This window comes from Podarcis raffonei, chromosome 5, assembly GCF_027172205.1.
Source record: "Podarcis raffonei isolate rPodRaf1 chromosome 5, rPodRaf1.pri, whole genome shotgun sequence".
NCBI classification, from domain to species: Eukaryota; Metazoa; Chordata; class Lepidosauria; order Squamata; family Lacertidae; genus Podarcis; species Podarcis raffonei.
In genome coordinates, this window is record NC_070606.1 from 7,437,748 (window position 1) to 7,459,445 (window position 21,698).

The 21,698-nt window shown below is 43.5% G+C and overlaps 1 protein-coding gene across 1 annotated transcript in view; it reads left to right on the forward strand.

Annotated features, from left to right (window-relative positions):
- VWF (von Willebrand factor) overlaps nucleotides 1-21,698 on the forward strand; it is a 163,769-nt gene that overhangs the window by 32,096 nt on the left and 109,975 nt on the right. Inside the window, exons 11-19 of the mRNA XM_053387704.1 lie at nucleotides 1,026-1,162; nucleotides 2,198-2,333; nucleotides 5,149-5,249; nucleotides 8,713-8,908; nucleotides 9,750-9,965; nucleotides 14,352-14,592; nucleotides 16,546-16,640; nucleotides 16,868-17,028; nucleotides 20,607-20,710. Of these exons, the coding sequence (XP_053243679.1) occupies nucleotides 1,026-1,162; nucleotides 2,198-2,333; nucleotides 5,149-5,249; nucleotides 8,713-8,908; nucleotides 9,750-9,965; nucleotides 14,352-14,592; nucleotides 16,546-16,640; nucleotides 16,868-17,028; nucleotides 20,607-20,710 (1,387 nt within the window). The remainder of the gene's footprint in view (nucleotides 1-1,025; nucleotides 1,163-2,197; nucleotides 2,334-5,148; nucleotides 5,250-8,712; nucleotides 8,909-9,749; nucleotides 9,966-14,351; nucleotides 14,593-16,545; nucleotides 16,641-16,867; nucleotides 17,029-20,606; nucleotides 20,711-21,698) is intronic.

Consider the following 21,698-nt stretch of genomic DNA (forward strand, 5'->3'; position numbering starts at 1 on the left):
GCTTTCAGATAGCAAGGTTACAATAAAAGTGGGCAGAAAACCACACAGCAATACACACCTTGATCTTGAGAGTAAAAAGGACCCCAAACTATCCCAGAGACCTAGAAAGTGAGTGTGACGACTTGCCACAGACCCCTGCTAAAAAGAAAGCTCAAATAAAGGAGTGAATTGGGTATATCTGATCTGGAACCCTAATGGAACACAAAGGGGGTGCGCAAACCAACCAGAACTATAAATGTCTTGCCTTAAAGGTGGACTTGTAACTGCTGCCTCTCATGTTGTTTTTGCTGCATCAGCAGCACTGAAGATGCATTGCTGCTGCGTATTTAAGTGCAGGTCCATTGTAGGTAAGCACACTAGTACTAAGACTATAAGAAGATCAAACCTATCCATTCTGAAGGAAATCAGCCCTGAGTGCTCACTGGAAGGACAGGTCCTGAAGCTGAGGCTCCAATACTTTGGCCACCTCATGAGAAGAGAAGACTCCCTGCAAAAGACCCTGATGTTGGGAAAGATGGAGGGCACAAGGAGAAGGGGATGACAGAGGACGAGATGGTTGGATAGTGTTCTTGAAGCTACCAGTATGAGTTTGACCAAACTGCGGGAGGCAGTGGAAGACAGGAGTGCCTGGCGTGCTCTGGTCCGTGGGGTCACGAAGAGTCGGGCACGACTAAACGACTAAACAACAGCAATAACACTGCTACTTATCACATCAGAGGTCTTTCATCTCATGATTACTATTGGCACGTCCTATTTTATCCTACCATCCCATTTGATACCAGCTTTCTTAGATCCCAGGCCTAAAAATATTTAAAATTCAGTCCTACAGATCTCAGTGATACTTACTTTTGAGCAGTTATTCTTACAAGGGCAACCAGAGAGGAATATGGTTTGAGGCAGACATCTGCTCAGCCCAGCCATTTGAATCAGGAATGCTTCTTTCTTGTTTTAATATGATCGTGAGAACTCTGCTTTAGCTTGAAGTCATGTTGTTTAAAATCAATATTTGGTACTGTTTTTTTCAGGTGAATGCTCTGTCACTGGCCAATCACATTTCAAGAGCTTTGACAACAAACATTTCACCTTCAGTGGCATCTGTCATTACTTGTTTGCCAGAGATTGTGCGGAGAACACCTTTTCTGTTTTCATAGAGACTGTCCAGGTAAGAACATCTTCCTTGAGAGGAAAAACAAGGGCTGCCTCTTTCACTCAAAAACACACCGACCGATTTGACAAAGTGCTTGGGCAAACAGCATGTTGAAGAGAGCAAAGCTGAACATGGCAGCCTGAGGTGTTGTGTTGTGTTGTGTTTTTAAATGGCAGCCTGGTGTTGCGTTTTCCTTCTTCCCCTCCATAAAGTATCAGGCCATCTTGTGTCCTGACATAATTACAGTGAGATTTACATTGAGACTATTTGTATAATGACAGCAGCTCACTTGTGTATCAATATACCCCATGGTAGGTTAGGCAAGATGCTAGCTTGTAAAGAATAAAGATTTCCCATGGATGACTTAATTGCAATACCATTTTCACATTTGCAAATGAACTGGGTGTTTTGCTTTAGGATATATGCCAGTGTTATCAGAGGTAAATATGTGTGTCTCTTTTTTGAAACATGGAGCATACCAACACAGTAAATTTATATTGCATTTATATGCAATATAGCTGTTATGGTTCTCCACCCTCAGCTTGGTGCTGATAAATTATCTGTCCTAAACCAAAATTTCAGTTTCCTTGGGAGAAGGAACGGCTGCTGAACCAGACATGCCCACTCTCCCTCATGCAAAAAGGCGCTTATTATTCCTACTGCTGACCACTGTGCTGTTATTTGGTCACAATTTGTTAATTTTTTTTTAATGTTTTTAGACATTGTGGGGGAATAACTCTACAACGAATTAGTAATGCCCTGCTTTTATCATTATTGATTCTATTGATCTTTCGTGTTTTATTTTCTGTTCTGTAAATTGCTTTCAAACTTTCTGCTAGTTGTAGGAAGCGACTGTCAAATAAACGAAACAGAACTTACAAAACATAGGTGCACACAGCAATAGATCGTAACAGCGGTACTGGCTGTGTACAGATAGCAATTTTAACATTGGTTCAAGTATTACTTGCATGGTCTCACAGCAACGGATGGACTGAGGCTGCAGCTAGATCAAAATTGCAATGCTAATTTAACACTTGGGTTTCTTTTCAGTGTGCTGATGACCCTGATGCGGTGTGTACCCGATCAGCCTCTGTCCAGCTTCTGGAGGAGAACAGCATTATTAAACTGAAGCACGGTGGTGTCATTTCTTTGAACGGGCAGGATGTACAAATCCCTTTCATGCAAGGTGTGTTTGTGTCACGTTACTAAGAGTATCTCAGCATAGCTGTCAACTTACAGATTTGAAAATAAGGGACCAGCAGCCTCAAAAATAAGGGATCAGCAGCCAAAATAAGGGATCAACAATTACTTTGATAAAATACATATTTTGTTGCGTGCAAATGGCTTTAGATACCTATTAGGTCCATAAATTACCATATCGCACATATTCAACACAAAAAAGCAACAATTTGTTGTTGACAAAGGACAGCTGGACATAGAAAGGGCCCCATTACCTTCAGTAGCTTATTAAAGGGACATCATCAATAAGGGACAGCAGCGGGACATGGCGCTGGGATAAGGGACTGTCCCGCCAAATAAGGGACGCTTGACAGCTATGTATCTCAGACTGGGCCAAGGGAGTGGGTTCATATCTCCCCCTCCCCACCCCAGGCAATTTCTGGCCCACTATTTAACATTAGGAGGTACACAACACACCCTCCTGTTGACTCTGGCCAAGCTGTGGGAATAATGATGAGGCTCAATATAAAAATTAAGTCCTCTCTGCAGTCTAGTCTTCTTTTCCCCACTCTCAGCTACTCATTACTTAACAGAGCATCACAGGGTGGGTGATGAAGAATCATAAGTAGAGCAGAGTTTTGAACCTCCCTATATGGATTTACGTATAAGCTGAACAAGCTACAGCTTAGCACCCCACTTGGGCCCCCCAAAAAAATTTAAAGAAAAAATAAATCCTGGATGTACCTTTCCAAATTATAAGATAAAAAAACCAAATATAATAAAACCTACCGGTACATACAGTTAGAGCTTAATAATTATTTCACTATTAATATACTTCTTCTTAAATGTATTTCACTATTAATATACTTCTTAATTGTATTTCAGTTCAACAATTACTTTGATAAAATACATATTTTCTTATGTGCAAATGGCTTTAGATACCTGTTAGGTCCATAAATTACCATACAGCATATATTGAACATAAAAAACAGCGACAATTTGTTGTTGACAAAGGACAGTGGGACATATAAAGGGCCCCATTAACTTCAGTAGCTTAAAGATAAAGGTAAAAGGACCCCTGACTGTTAGGTCCAGTCGTGGCCGACTCTGGGGTTGCGGCGCTCATCTCGCTTTACTGGCCAAGGGAGCCGGCGTACAGCTTCCGGGTCATGTGGCCAGCATGACTAAGCCACTTCTGGTGAACCAGAGCAGCGCATGGAAACACCGTTTACCTTCCCACTGGAGCGGTACCTATTTATCTACTTGCAATTTGATGTGCTTTTGAACTGCTAGGTGGGCAGGAGGAGGGACCGAGCAATGGGAGCTCAGGGCCTCATCAAACCGAAATCCGGCCCTGCCCTTGCCCCTCCTATTGTCCATGTCACAATTGTCCTCCATACTGCTATTAAGCTTAGGGGAAAGCAGGGGAAAGAAAGGATGTGAAGTCCTTCTGCCCCCTCTCACTGCTGAGAGATCATGTGCAAGAGAATTCAGTTCTTGGCGGGGAAAGGGGCTCACCCAGACTTCCTTTCAGGCACTCCAAAGTGCCATCCGTGTTGAAGTACTTTTCCTTTTTTTATTTTTTGCCCTTGCGCTTTCCCCCAGGAAAACCTGCTCTTTAACACTGAATCAGAGCAAACAGCAATCTGCAGAAAACTTGATTTGCACATTCCCTGGGGTTATGTAGATAGATAGGAAAATGTGCACAATTCTCTCTTCATGGACAGATTATAGTATCCTAGAACTGCAGAGTCGGAAGCGCCCCCGGGGGTCATCTAGTCCAGCCCCCTGCAATGCAGGAATCTCAATTAAAGCATCCATGACAGATGGCTACCTAACCTCTGCTTAAAAACCTCCAAGGAAGGAGAGAGTCAACCACCTCTTGTGGGAGTCCATTCCACTGTCAAATTGTTCTTACTGTCAGAAAGTTCCTCCTGATGTTGAGTCAAAATCTCCCTTCTGGTAACTTGAAGCCATTGGTTCGAGTCCTGCTGTCCAGAGCAGGAGAATAATAATAATAATAATTTATTATTTATACCCCGCCCATCTGGCTGGGCTTCCCCAGCCACTCTGGGCGGCTTCCAAAAAAACATTAAAATACTGTAATACATCAAACATTAAAAGCTTCCTTAAACAGGGCTGCCTTCAGATGTCTTCTGAAGGTCTGGTAGTTGTTGTTCTCTTTGACATCTGGTGGGAGGGCATTCCACAGGGTGGGTGCCACTACTGAGAAGGCCCTCTGCCTGGTTCCCTGTAACTTGGCTTCTCGCAATGAGGGAACCGCTAGAAGGCCCTCGGTGCTGGACCTCAGTGTCCGGGTAGAACGATGGGGGTGGAGACACTCCTTCAGGTATACTGGACCGAGGCCGTTTGGCCTCTTGTGACAGCCTCTTCCATGTGACAGCCCTTTAGATATTTGAAGATGGCTCTCATATCTCCTCTCAGTCTTCTCCTTATCTGGATCATAGTATTGTTGCCCTCCCTGCCTGTGGAGGGAACTTTTCAGTGCTCCATTCCACAAGAGCACAGTTATTATGATTATTAATTAATTAATTTGTTTATTTTGTATACCACCCTTCATTTATAGATCTCAGGGTGTTTCACAACATAGAAATGCAAGATAAAAACACAAAATAATTAAAAACAAGGGGAGGGGGTGCATAGCTCCCCCTGCATAGCTACTTGCTATGTGAGCCTCATAAGGCGTCGCTTGGCTCTATACCTTCAGCAGACAATTTAGATCTGTCTAGATTTCCTGTATTACATTCACATTTTCTGTTGCTCATCCCTATGCATCTGTAATTAGCAGTTGGTTTTCCCAGGTGCTCTTCGTATCCAGCACACCGTAATGTCTGCAGTTCGTCTCAGCTATAAAGAGAATATACAGATTGACTGGGATGGGCACGGAACTCTTTCGATGAAGGTATGATTCACACACAAACACACACACATAAATATATATTTGTATTTAAATTGATTCCCCCCCCCCTAAGAAAATATGGTTGTGGTGTGCTAGAAATTCTAGATATACTCTAGAGTAGAAGAGACTGCGCTGCAAATAAGAGGCACAGCTTTTAACCCCAGTTGGCAGACCAGCAAGCATTTCTGCTCTCGGGTCCACTGACCACTCCTTGCTGCCAGGGAGTGTGGTGGAGTCTCCTTATTTGGAGGTCTTTAAGCAGAGGCTTGACAACCATATGTCAGGAGTGCTCTGATGGTGTTTCCTGCTTGGCAGGGGGTTGGACTCGATGGCCCTTGTGGTCTCTTCCAACTCTATGATTCTATGATTCTATGATTCTATGACCAGGCTCCACACCATTGGCTGCCCATGATCGGGCAATTTAAACTTTGGACTCGACATGCTAACCTGCCCTGCAATGTGGCCAGCTGGCGAATTTACAACAGCCAGCCACTGGGATGTGACTCCTTGCTACCCTGGGAACGGAGGGCAGCTTGCGAGGGGCTGCAGCCACCCTCCAGACAGATTGCAGATTGCATCTTTGTGGGAATGTTCAGGGTGGCAGGAGAGGATATATTGTTTATTAATATCCTTCCTAACTTGCGCTAGCAAGTTCCTTTACTTAGCAGAGTTACATTCCCCTTTTACATGCACAGCAGATAGCTGGTTGCAGGCTCGTGTGAGCCTCTCACTATTATACAATGCAGTCTGTCTCAGATTGAATTGTACGTTCCTGGTAAATTCCCTTGAATTCCTCTTAAAAGAATAAAGATGCCACAATCTTATTCAAAGTCAATATAAGAAGTTTACTCACATCAGTTCACAGTTGGATTTCTGAAGGCAGACTTAGTTACAAATATGTACGTGTGGATCTACCCTGTATGGGGGAATAATCCCAGTGCTTCTGCTAGCTGAGAGCTAGTAGAGCAGTCCTAGCTAAAAGCTGGTCAAACGAAGAAGGAAGTCAAAAAGAGAGGAGGGTGTGCTGTGTGACTTGTCCTTTTGTTACCTGGACTGGTTAGGTCACACCCACCTTCTATCACATGCAACAGCCAGGAGGAACAGGAAGTTTCAACTGGCTGGACCAAACATTCCCTTGCATGTCTTCTCTAACATTTCAAGGTATGTTGTACTTGACTGCCTCTCATGGATCACATCCCACAATCTTGGTCTAATCCAAACCATTTCCTGTCTTCTTAAACAAGGATCACTTAATACTCAGGATAACACAGTTTTGACTCTTAAGGCAGCCTGAGGACATATTCTTTCTCTGAGATTTAAGACACATGAAGATTTTGATTAATATATAAAATTAGATCATGCAAGAACAAAGCCATGATTGACCTTTTCCTGCTTTTCTGGCTAAACTTACTCAGGCCCCAGACTACGCCAGCTGTGTCTTCTCAACTTTGAATGTAGTCGCGATAGTGATAAAAGCTAAAGAACATTTCCAGTGCCTTTTTAAATTGTCATGTTCCTTTTCATCTGCTCCTTAAAGGTCAGCATTGTTGCTTTTGGAGCAATCAAAAATAATTTCACGCACACAAACGCACAAATGTTTGTGTGTTGTTGCCAAATGTTTTAGACAACTGGGGGAAGTGGTTTACTTTCACTCCCAGTGACCTGGGCGGACACTTCTGAGAAATATAATGAACTCTGGGTTTTCCTGCTTTAGTCCCGAGGAACAACATCCATTTCCTACTTAAGACTTAACTAGAAAATTGGAAAAAATAGATTATAAAGCTGAACACTTTTTAAAGGTTATATTGATTTTAGGAAAAGTTCAGTTTTCTTTGGTTTGGCTGGATTACATCATTATGTCCCAATAATATTTCAAACAGACAGCTGGCATGCAACATAAACTATTTTAAATATTTAAATTCCATGGATCTCAGCACATTTTTAAATCTCCCCTTGAAATCAGTAGGATTTGAAAGGGTTAAACTTTGGCTGAATTGCACTCTGACAATGCAATGTTATGCATATCAGTTTGGAGGGAAGACATACTGAATTCATTGGAGCTTACTTCTGAGAAACTGTGTAAAGCATTGCAGCCTAGGGGGCGTATTGTTTTGAAATTTTTTTGCAACGCATGTTGGTGCCAAAGTATGCGCTAGAGCACACACACTTTTGTGTCTTTTGCACGTTCTGTGCGATGAGAGGACTATTGCCTTCTGTCGATGGGAACAGAGTTTGGGCATCCTCTGAGGCCCTGCTATAGCAAATTCTTCAGGCATGTTGAAGATAAACTATTTTAACTGGGAATTTTCCTGCTCAGATCCATAGCTATTATGCTCCCTTGGATCTCAGATATAATGCATTTTAGGTATAAACTGCCATATTAAATATGTTTATTGGAAGAGTGATACAGTGGTGCCTCGCAAGACGAAATTAATTCGTTCTGCGAGTTTTTTCGTCTTGCGAATTTTTCGTCTTGCGAAGCACGGAACTGCACCTCTTCAAGCAATGCGCCCTGGGTATTAACGGTTTTAAGAAAAAGGAAACAAATTCGCAAGACGTTTTCGTCTTGTGAAGCAAGCCCATAGGGAAATTCGTCTTGCGAAGCAACTCTAAAAACGAAAAACTCTTTCATCTTGCGAGTTTTTCGTCTTATGAGGCATTCGTCTTGCGAGGTACCACTGTATTGCTATAAAAGAGGAGATTAATATTGATAATCATCTGGCTCTTTCCTTATCCAAGATTCCTAATACTGTTGGGCAGATGCAGAATGCTTATATGGGCAAAACAATCAATCTGTGCCACCATTTTGTCAGTTGTGATCCTGAAGATCACAGATCTGTCCTCTGTATGAGGACAGAAACTATTATGTTTGTTAAGTTGTGGGTGAACATATTAGATGACACAGCGATTCTTCAAACATCTCTTCTTTATTCAGAGGCCACAACAGAACTGAACTGAAGGGCTCAGTCAGCCTGCTTATATAGATCTCCAGTACCTTGCTACTGTAACAACTTTCTAAAACTATCCAATCACTCAACGTCACTTTCGATCCTTCATTTGCATAACTATCTACAGTATCCATCCAATCACTGAACGTCACTTTCGATCCTTCATTTGCATAACTATCTACAGTATCCTTCCAATCACTGAACGTCACTTTCGATCCATTATTTGCATAACTATCTACAGTATCCCCCTGCTGGCCCAGGGTGAGAACTTCAGTACATAACACCGTTAATCCAACACAAAGTTTAATGTGTACTTATATACACTTAAATTTCCTTAAGTAAAATTTACTTGGGTAAGGGGATCATTGCCAGTGCCTTTTAATTTGTTTTATATACAGCACTTTTATATTTAGCACAATTTGTATAAGATTCATTCAACAGAAGTCCTATAAGTAGCTGACTGGAGACAAAAAAATTGAAACGTGTAAATACTGAATTTAACTCCTATGCTTCTTCAGTTACCCTCAGAATTCACGGAACGAACTTGTGGTCTGTGTGGCAACTACAATGGCAACCAAGGAGATGATTTCCTTACACCTTCGGGCCTGGTGGAAACCCTTGTGGAAGACTTTGGGAATTCCTGGAAACTCAAAGAAGATTGTCAAGATTTGCAGAAGCAAGACAGCAATACATGCAGTCTCAACCCTCGCTTAGGTACTGGCCCTTGCAATGAAGCCAGGGTTAGCTTGTGGTGAAAGATAGCAGCGTGTTTATCTTCTTTCAGCATAGCGTCTTCCATTGCAGATAAGTCCACAAGGAAAGGGCTCCCTGAAGTGGAAAAAAGAGAGAATCAGCCTGCTGGTTTTCAGCATTTTATCTCTGAACTGTCATGCTCAGAGCTTGACAAAGAAAGGGAGAAAAGGGAGACCACCACTGCCACCTGGGGCACATGCCCTCTTTTGCCTTGATCCACCGTTTGTGCATTTTCTTCCTCTGGTCTGGCTGCAATAATAATAATAATAATAATAATAATAATAATAATAATAATATATTATTTATACCCCGCTCATCTGCCTAGGTTTCCTGAGCCATTCTGGGCAGCTCCCAACAGAATATTAAAAGCACAACAAAACATCAAACCTTTATAACTTCCCTAAACAGGGCTGATTTCAGATGTCTTCTAAAAGTCAGATAGTTGTTTATTTCCTTGACATCTGATGGGAGAGCGCCACTACCGAGAAGGCCCTCTGCCTGGGTCCCTGTAACCTCACTTCTCGCAGTGAGGGAATCGCCAGAAGGCCATCTGAGCTGGAACTCAGTGTCCAGGCTGAACGATGGGGGTGGAGACGCTCCTTCAGGTATATGCTATCGGCTAAGCCACGGTTTGGCTTACTGTTTTGTCTAAAGCCTGGCTCATGGTTTGTCTGACAAACAAGTTTGGCCTGGTGTTACACGCTAACTGGGTCAATGCATTTTTGATGGCTTATGGTGGTTCCTATTTCTTTCTACATCTGATAACTGCTCATCTAATGTTTTGAAATTGTTTTCATTTCAGCCAAGTACGCCGAAGGCTCATGCTCAGTTCTGTTATCTCCATTGTTTGAACCTTGCCACCGCAAAGTCAGCCCTTCTCCGTACCTGAAGAATTGCCGCTATGATGTCTGTTCTTGTTCCGACGGAAAAGACTGTCTGTGTACCGCTGTCTCTGCTTATGCGATGGCCTGCGCTCGCAGAGGAGTTCTCATCAGCTGGAGGAAGCCAGATTTTTGCGGTATGTGTGCTTTGCCGAAATGTTAGTAATATAAAACATGGCATGATGTTTCATGTGCATTGTGGGCATGTGAACATATACCATATTTTTCACTCTATAAGACACACCAGACCACAAGATGCATCTAGTTTTTGGAGGAGGAAAACAAGAAAAAATATTCTGAATCTCAGAAGCCAGAACAGCAAAAGGGATCGCTGCACAGTGAAAGCAGCAATCCCTCTTGCTGTTCTGGCTTCTGGGATAGCTGCGCAGCCTGCATTCGCTCCATAAGACGCACACACATTTCCTCTTACTTTTTAGGAGGGAAAAAGTGAGTCTTATAGAGCAAAAAATATGGTATTTTAATGTGCATGGTGGGTATGCAATTACGCATGGCTGACACGCCCTTTCCCACTTCAAATGGCAAAACCAGGACCTTCAGCACCAGACGTGGCCCAGAACTATGCAAAGCCACAGCAAGGCTTCATAGTTTGTGCTTAGGAAGTGAAACAGTAGAGGAGAAACAAAATATATCCTCCTTTGAAATTATGCAGGCCTGGAGACTGTGTGAGAGGACGGCGATAATGAACCTCTTGTTGGCAGCAGTACTATGCTAGAATGATGCAGCGATCATAAAAGGAACGAGGGGAAGGAATGGGAAAGGACTGCAAATGGTAAAATGATACAATTGGAACACATTCAATTGCCACAATTAATCTTTGGTATGTGGTGCAGTCCGTTCTTCCTTTCACTTGTCCGTTATGCACATTTACACCTTGCACAAATGCTGATTTTCTGTGGCTGCAGATCCATTAAAAGCCTCATTACGTGATCCTGGTTCTCCAGATACCTCTCATGGTGCAATGAAAAAACGTTTGCTCATTTAGATGGATTGAGATTGCAGCTGGCAGTTTTGCATAATTACTGCTAATGGACCAGAGTATTAGAGTATTGGGCAGCTTCCTGCTCAGGGACTGAGGATCATATTTCATAATATGTTTATCATGTGGTTTCCCCATGAGCACAGTATTTTCCTTTCACAAATAGCCAGCGCAGGGGGCCTGGTCCAGATTGGGAACCTGCCACAGGGCTTGGGGGCTTGTGCGAGGGGATGCATTTACTGTGGTCCTGATTCAGATTGCCCCTGTGGTGTCTGCTGTTGGCATAGGGGAAAAATTTTTCATTGGGGCTGTTATGTACTGAAGTTCTCACCCTGGGCCAGCAGGGGGATACTGTAGATAGTTATGCAAATGAAGGCTCGAAAGTGACGTTCAGTGATTGGATAGTTTTAGAAAGTTGCTACAGTAACGTTGTACTGGAGCTCTATATAAGCAGGCTGACTGAGCCCTTCAGTCAGTTCTGTTCTGGCCTGTGAATAAACAAGAGCTGTTTGAAGAATCGCTGTGTCGTCTGATATGTTCACCCACAACTTAACAGGGGCAAAGAGGAGTTTGCTTCTTATGCAAATAGGAGGCAGGGCCCCCCTCATCCAGATCAGGATTACAGTGGGGGATTAAATTGGGCTGGAGCCCCCTGCTGGCATCCCGCCCACGGTGCGATCTGGATTGGGACCTGCGCACAGGCTGTTAGTGAAATAAGAATCTTGTGCTTCCAAGGCCATTTAAAATGACTTGAAAGAACTAGTTTTGGTCCTTGGGATATTAGGCGATGTATGAATGATTGTTTTGTTTTCTAGAAGCTCAGAGGTGAGGCGGTGGAGCTGTGCTTGTGCCAATATTGTTCTGTCCGCTGTGGACTCTGAGCAAATAAATTTTGTGCAGAAACCTGTCAGACAAGAGATGCACAAACCTTTGTGCAGTTGTGGGCAGCATGCCAAGGGTGGCATTAAAGGTGTGGCGCTGGTGGTTCAGGAATCAGTTTTCCTTCTTGGGATTCAGGAAGTGGGGAATATCACGTTCCTTCGGCATTGAATTATATTTCCCCTATTCTAATTTTGTGTCCCCATTTTGTATTTTTAAGTTGTGGACCAGCCTGTGATCTTCAAATGAAGAACAGCGTACAAATAAAATAGATAAAAATAATAGACGTTACTTTAATTTTGTGGCCAGCAGCAACATCTGTTTGTTTTTTTAAATGATACCAAATGTGGGTTTGTGTATGTGTGTGATATTCAGAAGGGATTTTAGTTAGGATCATGGCTTTGGCAGCAGGGAGCAAGCCTTCCCTCCTCGCGGTCCCAATTAAAACCACACATACCTCGCACATACTGTTATTTTGTTTAGTTATAAAATAAATAATTTATTATTAATATTTGTGGCTGGCTGTTCATCATGAAATTAAAGTAATACCTAGTTTGGCCTTCTGGCTAGCTTATGAAAAGAGAATAATAGCTGCTCTGGCAAAGAAAAAGCACTTTATATGTGTTGTTTATGCATTCTAACACTGAGACACCAGATGGCGCCTTGCAGATCTGTTTTGCTAACCCAATTTCTCATACAAAGTTTGCAACGCGTTGAACTGAAATGCTTCTCTGATGTGTCTAGAACCAGCCTTGGTGCCATATAATGTTGGGAGCATAAAAAGAAGAATTGGTGTTTTGCTGGCATTTTTCTGTCGTCATTTGTACACACAAGAACTTTCTAGCTATGATTTGTGTCCTTATTTTCACACAGTGAACCACACTTGAATAACCCAAATCCCACCAAATGGAACATTCAGACATGAATGCTGACCCAGCAAGGATTGACTAATCTCTGCCTTTGCTAGGACTGCAAGAATTTGGCTGGGGGGGAGGGGAATCCAGCTGGTAGGGTACAGGGTTCATACCTGATGTCTTGCGTTTAGCATCTTCAGTCTTCAAATGTGCTCTTGTCACTCATGGCCAGTTAATCTTATTGGCAAAACCTATTTGGTGTTTCGCAACTTTCTGACTAGTTGCAGGACCTTAGCCAGACCTAGCAGAGTAAACGCAGAATCCACGGAAGCAATTGGCGACTTGGCTGCAGACAGGATCAAGAAGGACACTGACAAACTGGAACGTGTCCAGAGGAGGGCAACCAAAATGGTCAAAGGCCTAGAAACGATGCCTTATGAGGAACGGCTAAGGGAGCTGGGCATGTTTAGCCTGGAGAAGAGGAGGTTAAGGGGTGATATGATAGCCATGTTCAAATATATAAAAGGATGTCACATAGAGGAGGGAGAAAGGTTGTTTTCTGCTGCTCCAGAGAAGCGGACACGGAGCAATGGATCCAAACTACAAGAAAGAAGATTCCACCTAAACATTAGGAAGAACTTCCTGACAGTAAGAGCTGTTCAACAGTGGAATTTGCTGCCAAGGAGTGTGGTGGACTCTCCTTCTTTGGAGGTCTTTAAGCAGAGGCTTGACAACCATATGTCAGGCGTGCTCTGATGGTGTTTCCTGCTTGGCAGGGGGTTGGACTCGATGGCCCTTGTGGTCTCTTCCAACTCTATGATTCTATGATTCTATTCTAGGATAGATGAAGCAGGGACCAGGAACTTGTAGTTAGGTGTTTATTATAAACAGTGGACTATATACAGGAACAGAACACGGATCTTTTGCTAGCTCTCTCTGACACGAACTCACAACTCCTACACTCACTGACACACTGACACACTGAACTCTGAACTAACACATTCCAGTTAGTAGGCCATTATCACTCCCTTGAGAGAGCTTGACCAATCAGGGAGCTGTCTCCATGCCTCTGTTATCACCAGGCAGACTTACTCCTTCAGATTGCATTCTGGCTGTCTGCCAAACCTTAATTGACTCTGTGTGAGTAGCTGCACGTACAGTTTCTCAAAAAATCTGACCTGGTGGCCCTAGAGTATGGTCTGAAGATTGAGGCTACCATTTTGTTGTCGCTAAACATGCCTGACTCAAGTCTGTACGCTACCTTGCGTTCCACAAAGAGAGTTTCAATTCTATTAAAGTCCCCCCCCCCTATTTTTGTGATTGTAAGCTGCCTTGAGTTCCATTGGTGGGGGGAGATAAACTGGAGTATAAATAAATTAAAAACAATAACAAAATAGTACGGATTCCCCCAAAATATTGTGTGGAGAGGATCTATGCTGCAGTGGCTTTTGAGCTCAGAAGTGATAATTATTTGGAATGTCTTTCCTTAAGACAGCACTTTTTTGTAGTGATTTCCCCAGCATTAAAAACCTCCAAAGTTCGACATTTGGAAATTGTTTCTCCATCCTGTCCCCACTGGGAAGTGTGTTCTTCAGTGTGCTTGAGAACAGGTCAGAGGCACCAACAGGATCTTACCTCTGGCATGTCTAGTGGTGAGGGGCAACTCTGACAAAAGATGGCCAATTCTTCTCTCTCGCCTTCCCAAATAGTATTCCTGTTATATCAGGAACTGTAAAATAATAATTTTTAAAAATCTACAATACATTTCTTCGCTCTTTTATTCTGTTCCACAGCTTTGAGTTGTCCAGAAGGTCAGATTTACCAGCAGTGTGGAAGTCCATGCAATCAGACTTGCCGATCCTTGTCCTATCCAGATACAAACTGCAATGAGTTTTGCATGGAAGGTTGCTACTGCCCTGCTGGATTATTCCTTGACCAGCAGGGAGACTGTGTGCAAAAGTCCCAGTGTTCTTGTTACTACGATGGCGAGATCTTCCAGCCAGACGACGTCTTCTCCGATCATCACACCATGTGGTGAGTGCATAGCTCGGGTCTCGTTGCATGTGCGTGGCTGTGTCTAAATCTAGGTCTGGAAGGTGAGGAGAACGGTAAGCAGGGCCAGGCCGGGATACAGTGGTACCTTGGTTTTCGAACAGCTTAGTTCACGAACAACTTGGAACCCAAACGCTGCAAAACCAGAAGTAGATGTTCCAGTTTTTGAACTTTTTTTGGAAGCCAAACATGCTCCGTCTTCCGTCCCCTTGTGTTTCCTGTTGCACTGCTACTTTGCGTCCCCCCACTGTAATTCAAGCCTTCTGTTTCTGATTGCAGTGTTCTGAGGTGATATTTGGAGCTTATATTTGATGCTTCTGTTTTTGCTATTTATTTTGCGTTTTTTGTTTTGAGGCTTTTTCAGTTAATTTGTTTTTGTGGCTGTGTGGATCCCAGTTCGGCTACTGATTGATTGATTGATTGAGTGAGTGAGTGAGTGATTGATTGAGTGATTGTGTGACTGCGGAAATGGATAAAAGCCCCCCATCCAAACAATGGCTACCATCAGTGTAGGTAAGATTTTTTTTAAAAAATTATCCTTTACAATACTGTTTTATTTATTTTATAGTACAGTAGCAGTACGAAAGCACGTCAAACTGCAAGTAGATAAATAGGTACCGCTCCGGTGGGAAGGTAAACGGCGTTTCCATGCGCTGCTCTGCTTCTCCAGAAGTGGCTTAGTCATGCTGGCCACATGACCCGGAAGCTGTACGCCAGCTCCCTCAGCCAATAAAGCGAGATGAGTGCCACAACCCCAGAGTCGGTCACGACTGGACCTAACGGTCAGGGGTCCCTTTACCTTTACCTTGATTATTGCTTTCATTTTATGGGTCAATGGTCTCATTAGATAATGAAATTCATCTTAAATTGCTGTTTTAGGGGTTCTTTTTAAAAGTCTGGGATGGATTAATCCATTTTGCATTACTTTCTATGGGAAAGCACGCCTTGGTTTTGGAACGCTTTGGTTTTGGAACGGACTCCCGGAACGGATTAAGTTTGAGAACCAAGATACCGCTGTATTTTGCTGCTTGAAGTGAAACAGAACATGGCATCCCACCACCGCCTCCACTGGTGACTAGAGGTGGCTAGGGCTGATGGGATGCGTTCAAGGAAGCAGGGGCAATTGGCAGGCCCCCAGCTGGCTCCAGCCCACTGGCCGGTTGCCAGTCGGACTCCAGTCCTTGATTCTGCATCAAAACTCCGACTCAGAGCTTCAGAAGCCTTTCAGAAGCTGAGCACGCAAGCCAGCAGAGTAAACATACTCTTTGCAATGGAAGGGAAGTTTATTCAGCATACATCAGGACAAAGGAAAAAACATGTCTTCCCCCTTTCGTGTCCAAGCAAGAAGCATAAGCAAAAGCTATACACAAATGGAAGTTCCCAGCAAGCTGTGCTGGAGTGTAAACAGGCATGTAACACACAACAATCATGCCTGTTTCTTTTAAGGTGGAACAGAATATTCTAACAGCCCTGGTACGCTGTAGGCAGTGGGAAGAAAAAAGGAGGCTAAAGAGGAACAGTCGGCAGTGGTGAGGTTGATGGAGGAGGCAGTGGAGGCAGCAGCTGGTGACAGGAACAGGAGGAGGCGAATGGCGTCCATCTTGGGACCCAGATAAGTCCCCCCTCCCAGCTCTCCCCATCCTGCTGCCTGATGCAACTACCTCACGGTGCCTCATAGGTGGGCCTGTCCTGCTTTTAAACTACTAATGAGATGCAACTTGGCCCAGGATCAAAATTCCACGTTTCATTGGGCTACCTAGCTTGCTGCCCAATCCCACAGATGCTCCTACAACCACTTTTTGTTTTTTGCCTCTGGAGATTGCAGTTGACACCAGTCAGGTAGCCATGTGGCTACTGGCTGCTGCGGCAAAGCATAGTATGTAAGCCGTCCCTCAGTTTATTGCAAGGGAGCCACTGCTTCTTTCTTTCTTCTAGCTATTGTGAAAACGGCTTCATGCATTGTAGCTCAAACAGACTTCCAGGGGCTTTCCTGCCAGACGTTTTCTTTCAACATCGTCCTTCTGCCAGAGGTTAGTATTTTATTTTTTACAATAATGAGTTTGAAGAATTAACATTTCTTTATTATTCCATTTGTTCCACTGCTTAATGCTTCATTATTCATTATTATTACTTTTTGGGCAGGGATACGATAGGGTACAGAGAATGAGCAACGAAGTTTGACCTCCTTTGGAAGATTGTAATGATTTGCTGTTGGGAATGAATGCTAACTCTCGTGTTCTAATGTTATTTCTTAAAGCAAAACGTAGTGTGGCCTGCAGGCACCCAATGACCATGTTTGTATGTCCTGCAAATGACCCAAGAGCTAAAGGAATTGAATGCATGAAGACGTGCCAAACCTATGAATTGGGCTGTTTCAGCCAAGGATGTACATCCGGCTGCCTCTGTCCCACTGGATGGGTAAGAATCATACAATCGTAGAGTCAGAAGGGACCCTGAGGGTCATCTAGTCCAACCCCCTGCAAGGCAGGAATCTACAGCTGTCCCATCTGGGGAATCGAACCTGCAACCTTGATGTTACCAGCACCACACTCCTGGATTTCACTTCTGGGTTGGTGGCAACAGTGGTGGTGATTGGAGATTCACCTGCGAAGGTGCCCCTTGGATTCTGCTGCCTGAGGCAGCTGCCGAAGTCTGCCTCATGGATGGGCCGGCCCTGGTAGTGGTCACAAATGTAGAAATGTAGAAAAATGCAAACACAACACGCTGGCTATTAACTGTTAGTAAATATATAATTGATATGATGTCATTCAAAATATACAAATAAGCCACTTCAAAATAATACAGTGGTACCTCGGGTTACATCCACTTCAGGTTACAGACGCTTCAGGTTACAGACTCCGCTAACCCAGAAATAGTACCTTGGGTTAAGAACTTTGCTTCAGGATGAGAACAGAAATCGTGCTCCGGCGGCGCAGCGGCACCGTGAGGCCCCATTAGCTAAAGTGGTGCCTCAGGTTAAGAACAATTTCAGGTTAAGAATAGACCTCCAGAAAGAATTAAGTTCCTAACCCGAGGTACCACTGTATATGTATCATACAACACATCTCACAAAATATACAAGTAACTGCAAAGATTGAAACAACAAAGATTGAAACAACCAATGAATAGCCAGTGAGTGGTGAATTCTAACGACTTTATTCCGAAACAGTTGACCTATTCCTTTTGAGACTTCGGAGAGACGTCTTCCTTTGAGACTTGTGTGAGACGTCTTCCTTTGAGAGACGGTTTGGCGTTCCTCACTATTCATTGTTTGACTCTGATACATGTAACAACTTGCAGTTACTTGTATATTTTGTGAGATGTGTTGTATGTTATATATATTATTTTGAAGTGGCTTATTCATATGTTTTGAATGACATCATACCAACTATGTATTTACTAACAGTTCTTAGCCAGCGTTTTGTGTTTGCATTTTTGTAGATTGTCACATTTTGCAACACGGGGGTTTGTGTTTGTTCAGTCACAAATGTAGAGCAGAGGAAACAAGACCTTCACATGGTTCAGGCTTTCACCTGAGGGCATAAGAGTTTGTGGAGCAAGGACAGTGGAAGACATCATATTTTTCCTCCCTCTGCATATTCAGTACACATTGTCTGGACATTGTCTGAATATTCTCTGGACAGGCTAGTTTTTCAGTCATAATAAATTATTTTCTCAACACAGTTTTTCAGTCTAACCTACTTCAAAGACTTGCTGAGGGAATTAAATGGAGACGATCAACACAACACTGTCCTAACTAAGCACTTTGGAGAAAAGACAGGATTCAAATGTAATAATGATTACAACCTCTTTACTGAGGAAAATATTTGTTTTGCACATTATTGGGAAAACTTTCACTTTTGATTGACTTTTTCTAAAAACAACAACAACAAAAAATAAACAAGGGAAAAGCCCTTTTGTTACAATGTAGGAAACAAAATGTTTCCTGTATGTCGATTGTAGAAAGGCAGTGATGCCAGGCTACAGATATAGGAAAAAATATATCAGAAAGTATATATTCGCACATGAAAGCATCCTCCATAATTTTTCTTTTCCTGTGAAAAGAAGTTGTCTCTTTGGTTACTTGCAGATTATTTACTCAGTTCAAGTCTTAGCTCCTGCGTCAAAGTTGGGAAAGCCATCTAGATTTAACCGCTCATTTATTTTAATCATCTATCCTGTAAATCTTCATTTTGGATGTGTCTTTGCCATACTCCCAGCCAAAGCTGCTTTTAATCGGCTGGGTATAACATTTTCCCATTTGACAAAGCAGGAAGAGTATTTTGTAGGGCACTAGATGGCACTGTTGCTCAACGCTGCTTCTCAGCGCCTTACTCAACTAAGAAGTTGATGCCTAAACAGCTAAAGAGATCCTCTGCCTTCAATGTTTGTGTGGAAAACTGGAAAATCTGCAGCTTTTTGTGCCCCTGCATGGCAGGCTAGATCTGCTCAAATTCTGCCTTTTATGAGAAAGAAGGCGAAGCCCCATAAGTTGGAAAAGCAGGGAAAGGAAGGTGGAGAAGAATCGTCAACATTTATTTGGAGGCACAAAGCAGCTCGCAGCATGAAAAAACGTTGCACAAATGCAATCATGAAAGCATCTCATTAAGAAATATACAATAAATCAAGCAATTCCCTTAAAAATTAAGAGTAAGGTCTAACAAGAACTTATGAAAAAACAATCCCAAAAGTAACACACCACCACTATTAAATCTTGACATGACTGAAAGCTCCTAAACAGCCTGCTTTTCTGGGTTCACAGCAAGTTGTTCTCTGTCTTAACAGTTTTTGTCAGCAGGAATCCATCAGGGCCCCAGGACCAGAGAGAAACAGGGCAGCGTCTTTGCAGCACTCCCAGGTGTGACATTCTCTGCTGGATGCGAAAGAGAGAAGATTCTAAAAGCTCATTATTACCAAATTCTGAAGGCGCACGTTGCACTTTCTTAGGGGTTAACTCATTCAGGTTATGTAGGCAGCAGACTTACTCAGGGTTAAGAGGTATCTTTAGTATTCGTTTTCACGAGGTTCCATTGAGAATGCCAGTCAACTGACTGTTCAAATATTTTACTACTGTTAAAATCATCTTCTTATATTATTATAACGTACCGTATTTTTCGTCCTAAAGGGCACACAAGCCCACAGGATGCACCTCATTTTTTTGGGGGGGGGGGGAAATGAATAAAAAAAATTATTTCCCCCCCCCCAGCCGCGGCTGCCGCCCCAAGCCTTGCGGACACCCGCCAGAAGCACGGGGAGCCCTCCGGAGGGCTCCCCGTGCTTCGGGCGGCAGGCTACTGCCTGCAAGTCTTGTGAGCCTGTGGGAACTCCCGCAGGGCTTGCAAGGCTTGCAGATAGCTTCCTGAAGCCTGCATTCGCCCCATAGGACGCACACACATTTCCCCTTCATTTTTGGAGGGGAAAAAGTGCGTCCTATGGGGCGAAAAATGCGGTATTACTCGCCTTCACCCTGAGGAGTTCGGATGGGTTACAACATCAAAACACAATAGGAAAAACAGTTTAAAGACCATTTGAACCAACACACGATTACAGAAACATCATCATCATCATCATTATTATTACTGTCCATCTGGTCGGGCCTCCCCAGCCACTCTGGGCAGCTTCCAACAAGATATTAAAAACACAATAAAAGATCAAACATTAAAAACTTCCCTAAAGAGGGCTGCCTCTTCTAAAAGTCAGGTAGTTGTTTATTTCCTTGACATCTGGTGGGAGGGTGTTCCACAGGGTGGGCGCCACCGCCGAGAAGGCCCTCTGCTTGGTTTGTAGCATGGGTCCTACAAACACATCTCACTGGTGTCAAAGGTCAGGGAAAAGAGTTGTGTCTTCAGTATTCACTGGAGGCTGTATAATTTTCTCCGTATAATTTGGCCCGGATAGTTTTTACTTAGGTGCCTTGTTTTCATGTTCCTGTTGTGTGCTACCATATTTATTCTGTCCCCTATAATGGTTCCATAAAACCCCCATCTCTGTTCTAGGTAAGACATGGAAACAAATGCATCGTACCTGAAAAATGCCCCTGTTTTCATAACGGGCGAGAGTATGCTCCAGGGGACACGGTCATGAAAGACTGCAATACCTGGTAAGCAATTGCTTCTCATTGAGGTCCCTTGGCTCAGGAAGGAGACTGATTTTGCATTAAAATAAAACCTGACTGTATGACAAATTTTTGGAGGTTCTCGCCCAGCCTCAGTAATCTAGTTTCTTGCTGGGAGGTGGGGCCAGGCCCCATTTATAAATAGGGGGTGGAGCTGACAATAGCCAGGCAGTCAGCTCTGGAGATTCACCCTCCCTAACCTCCCTTTGTTTAATGTTTCTTGTTTGCAGGTTAACTTTTTCTTCCTGTTTAGCGGCTTCTGCTTTGACTGGTTGCTGTTGAAGGACCGGGAAGAAATTTTCCTGCATTGGCAGGTTTTGTCTTCCCTGTAGCAATTCGTCACAACTTTGGCAGTTATGGCCTTGGGTGGAATCCTTTAGTCTTTTATTCCCTATATGGGGGGGGGCGTGAAGAGGTGATTCACCCCCCTGCATCTGCTGTTCCAGGGTCCCCTCTTAAAGGGGTTATATATATGGGTGTCACTGGCCATACACTGAAAGGTCATCAGTGAACTACCCTACGTGCGGGGATATGGGCTGGGCTGCCTGCTACACTTACGTCTGGCAGAGTGCCCCATATCCCATTTACCCTGATGAGGCCCAGTTCTCCCCAGCTGGGGGGCTGGGAGGGGTACACGCCCAAGGCCTAAGCCAAGGTCTTCCTACATTCGGAAGTTTAATGAAGTTGTGGCCTAATTTTAATTCCATATAACGTTGTCAGAGTCTTTATTCCTTCCTTATGATCCCTGGGGGCTGGGGCTGTCGCCGCCTGGTCACGCAATAAGATGCTAGTCTAAAAGAGCATCCCTCTTAGCAAAGTCATCTCTGTAAACTAGCAAGAGAACTCGACTTGGAAGGGGAGCCCACTTCCCATGCAAAGAATCAGAGGGCAGGGGGAGAACAAAAGGAAGGAGGAAGGAAGGAAGGAAGGAAGGAAGGAAGGAAGGAAGGAAGGAAAAGAAAGAAAGAAAGAA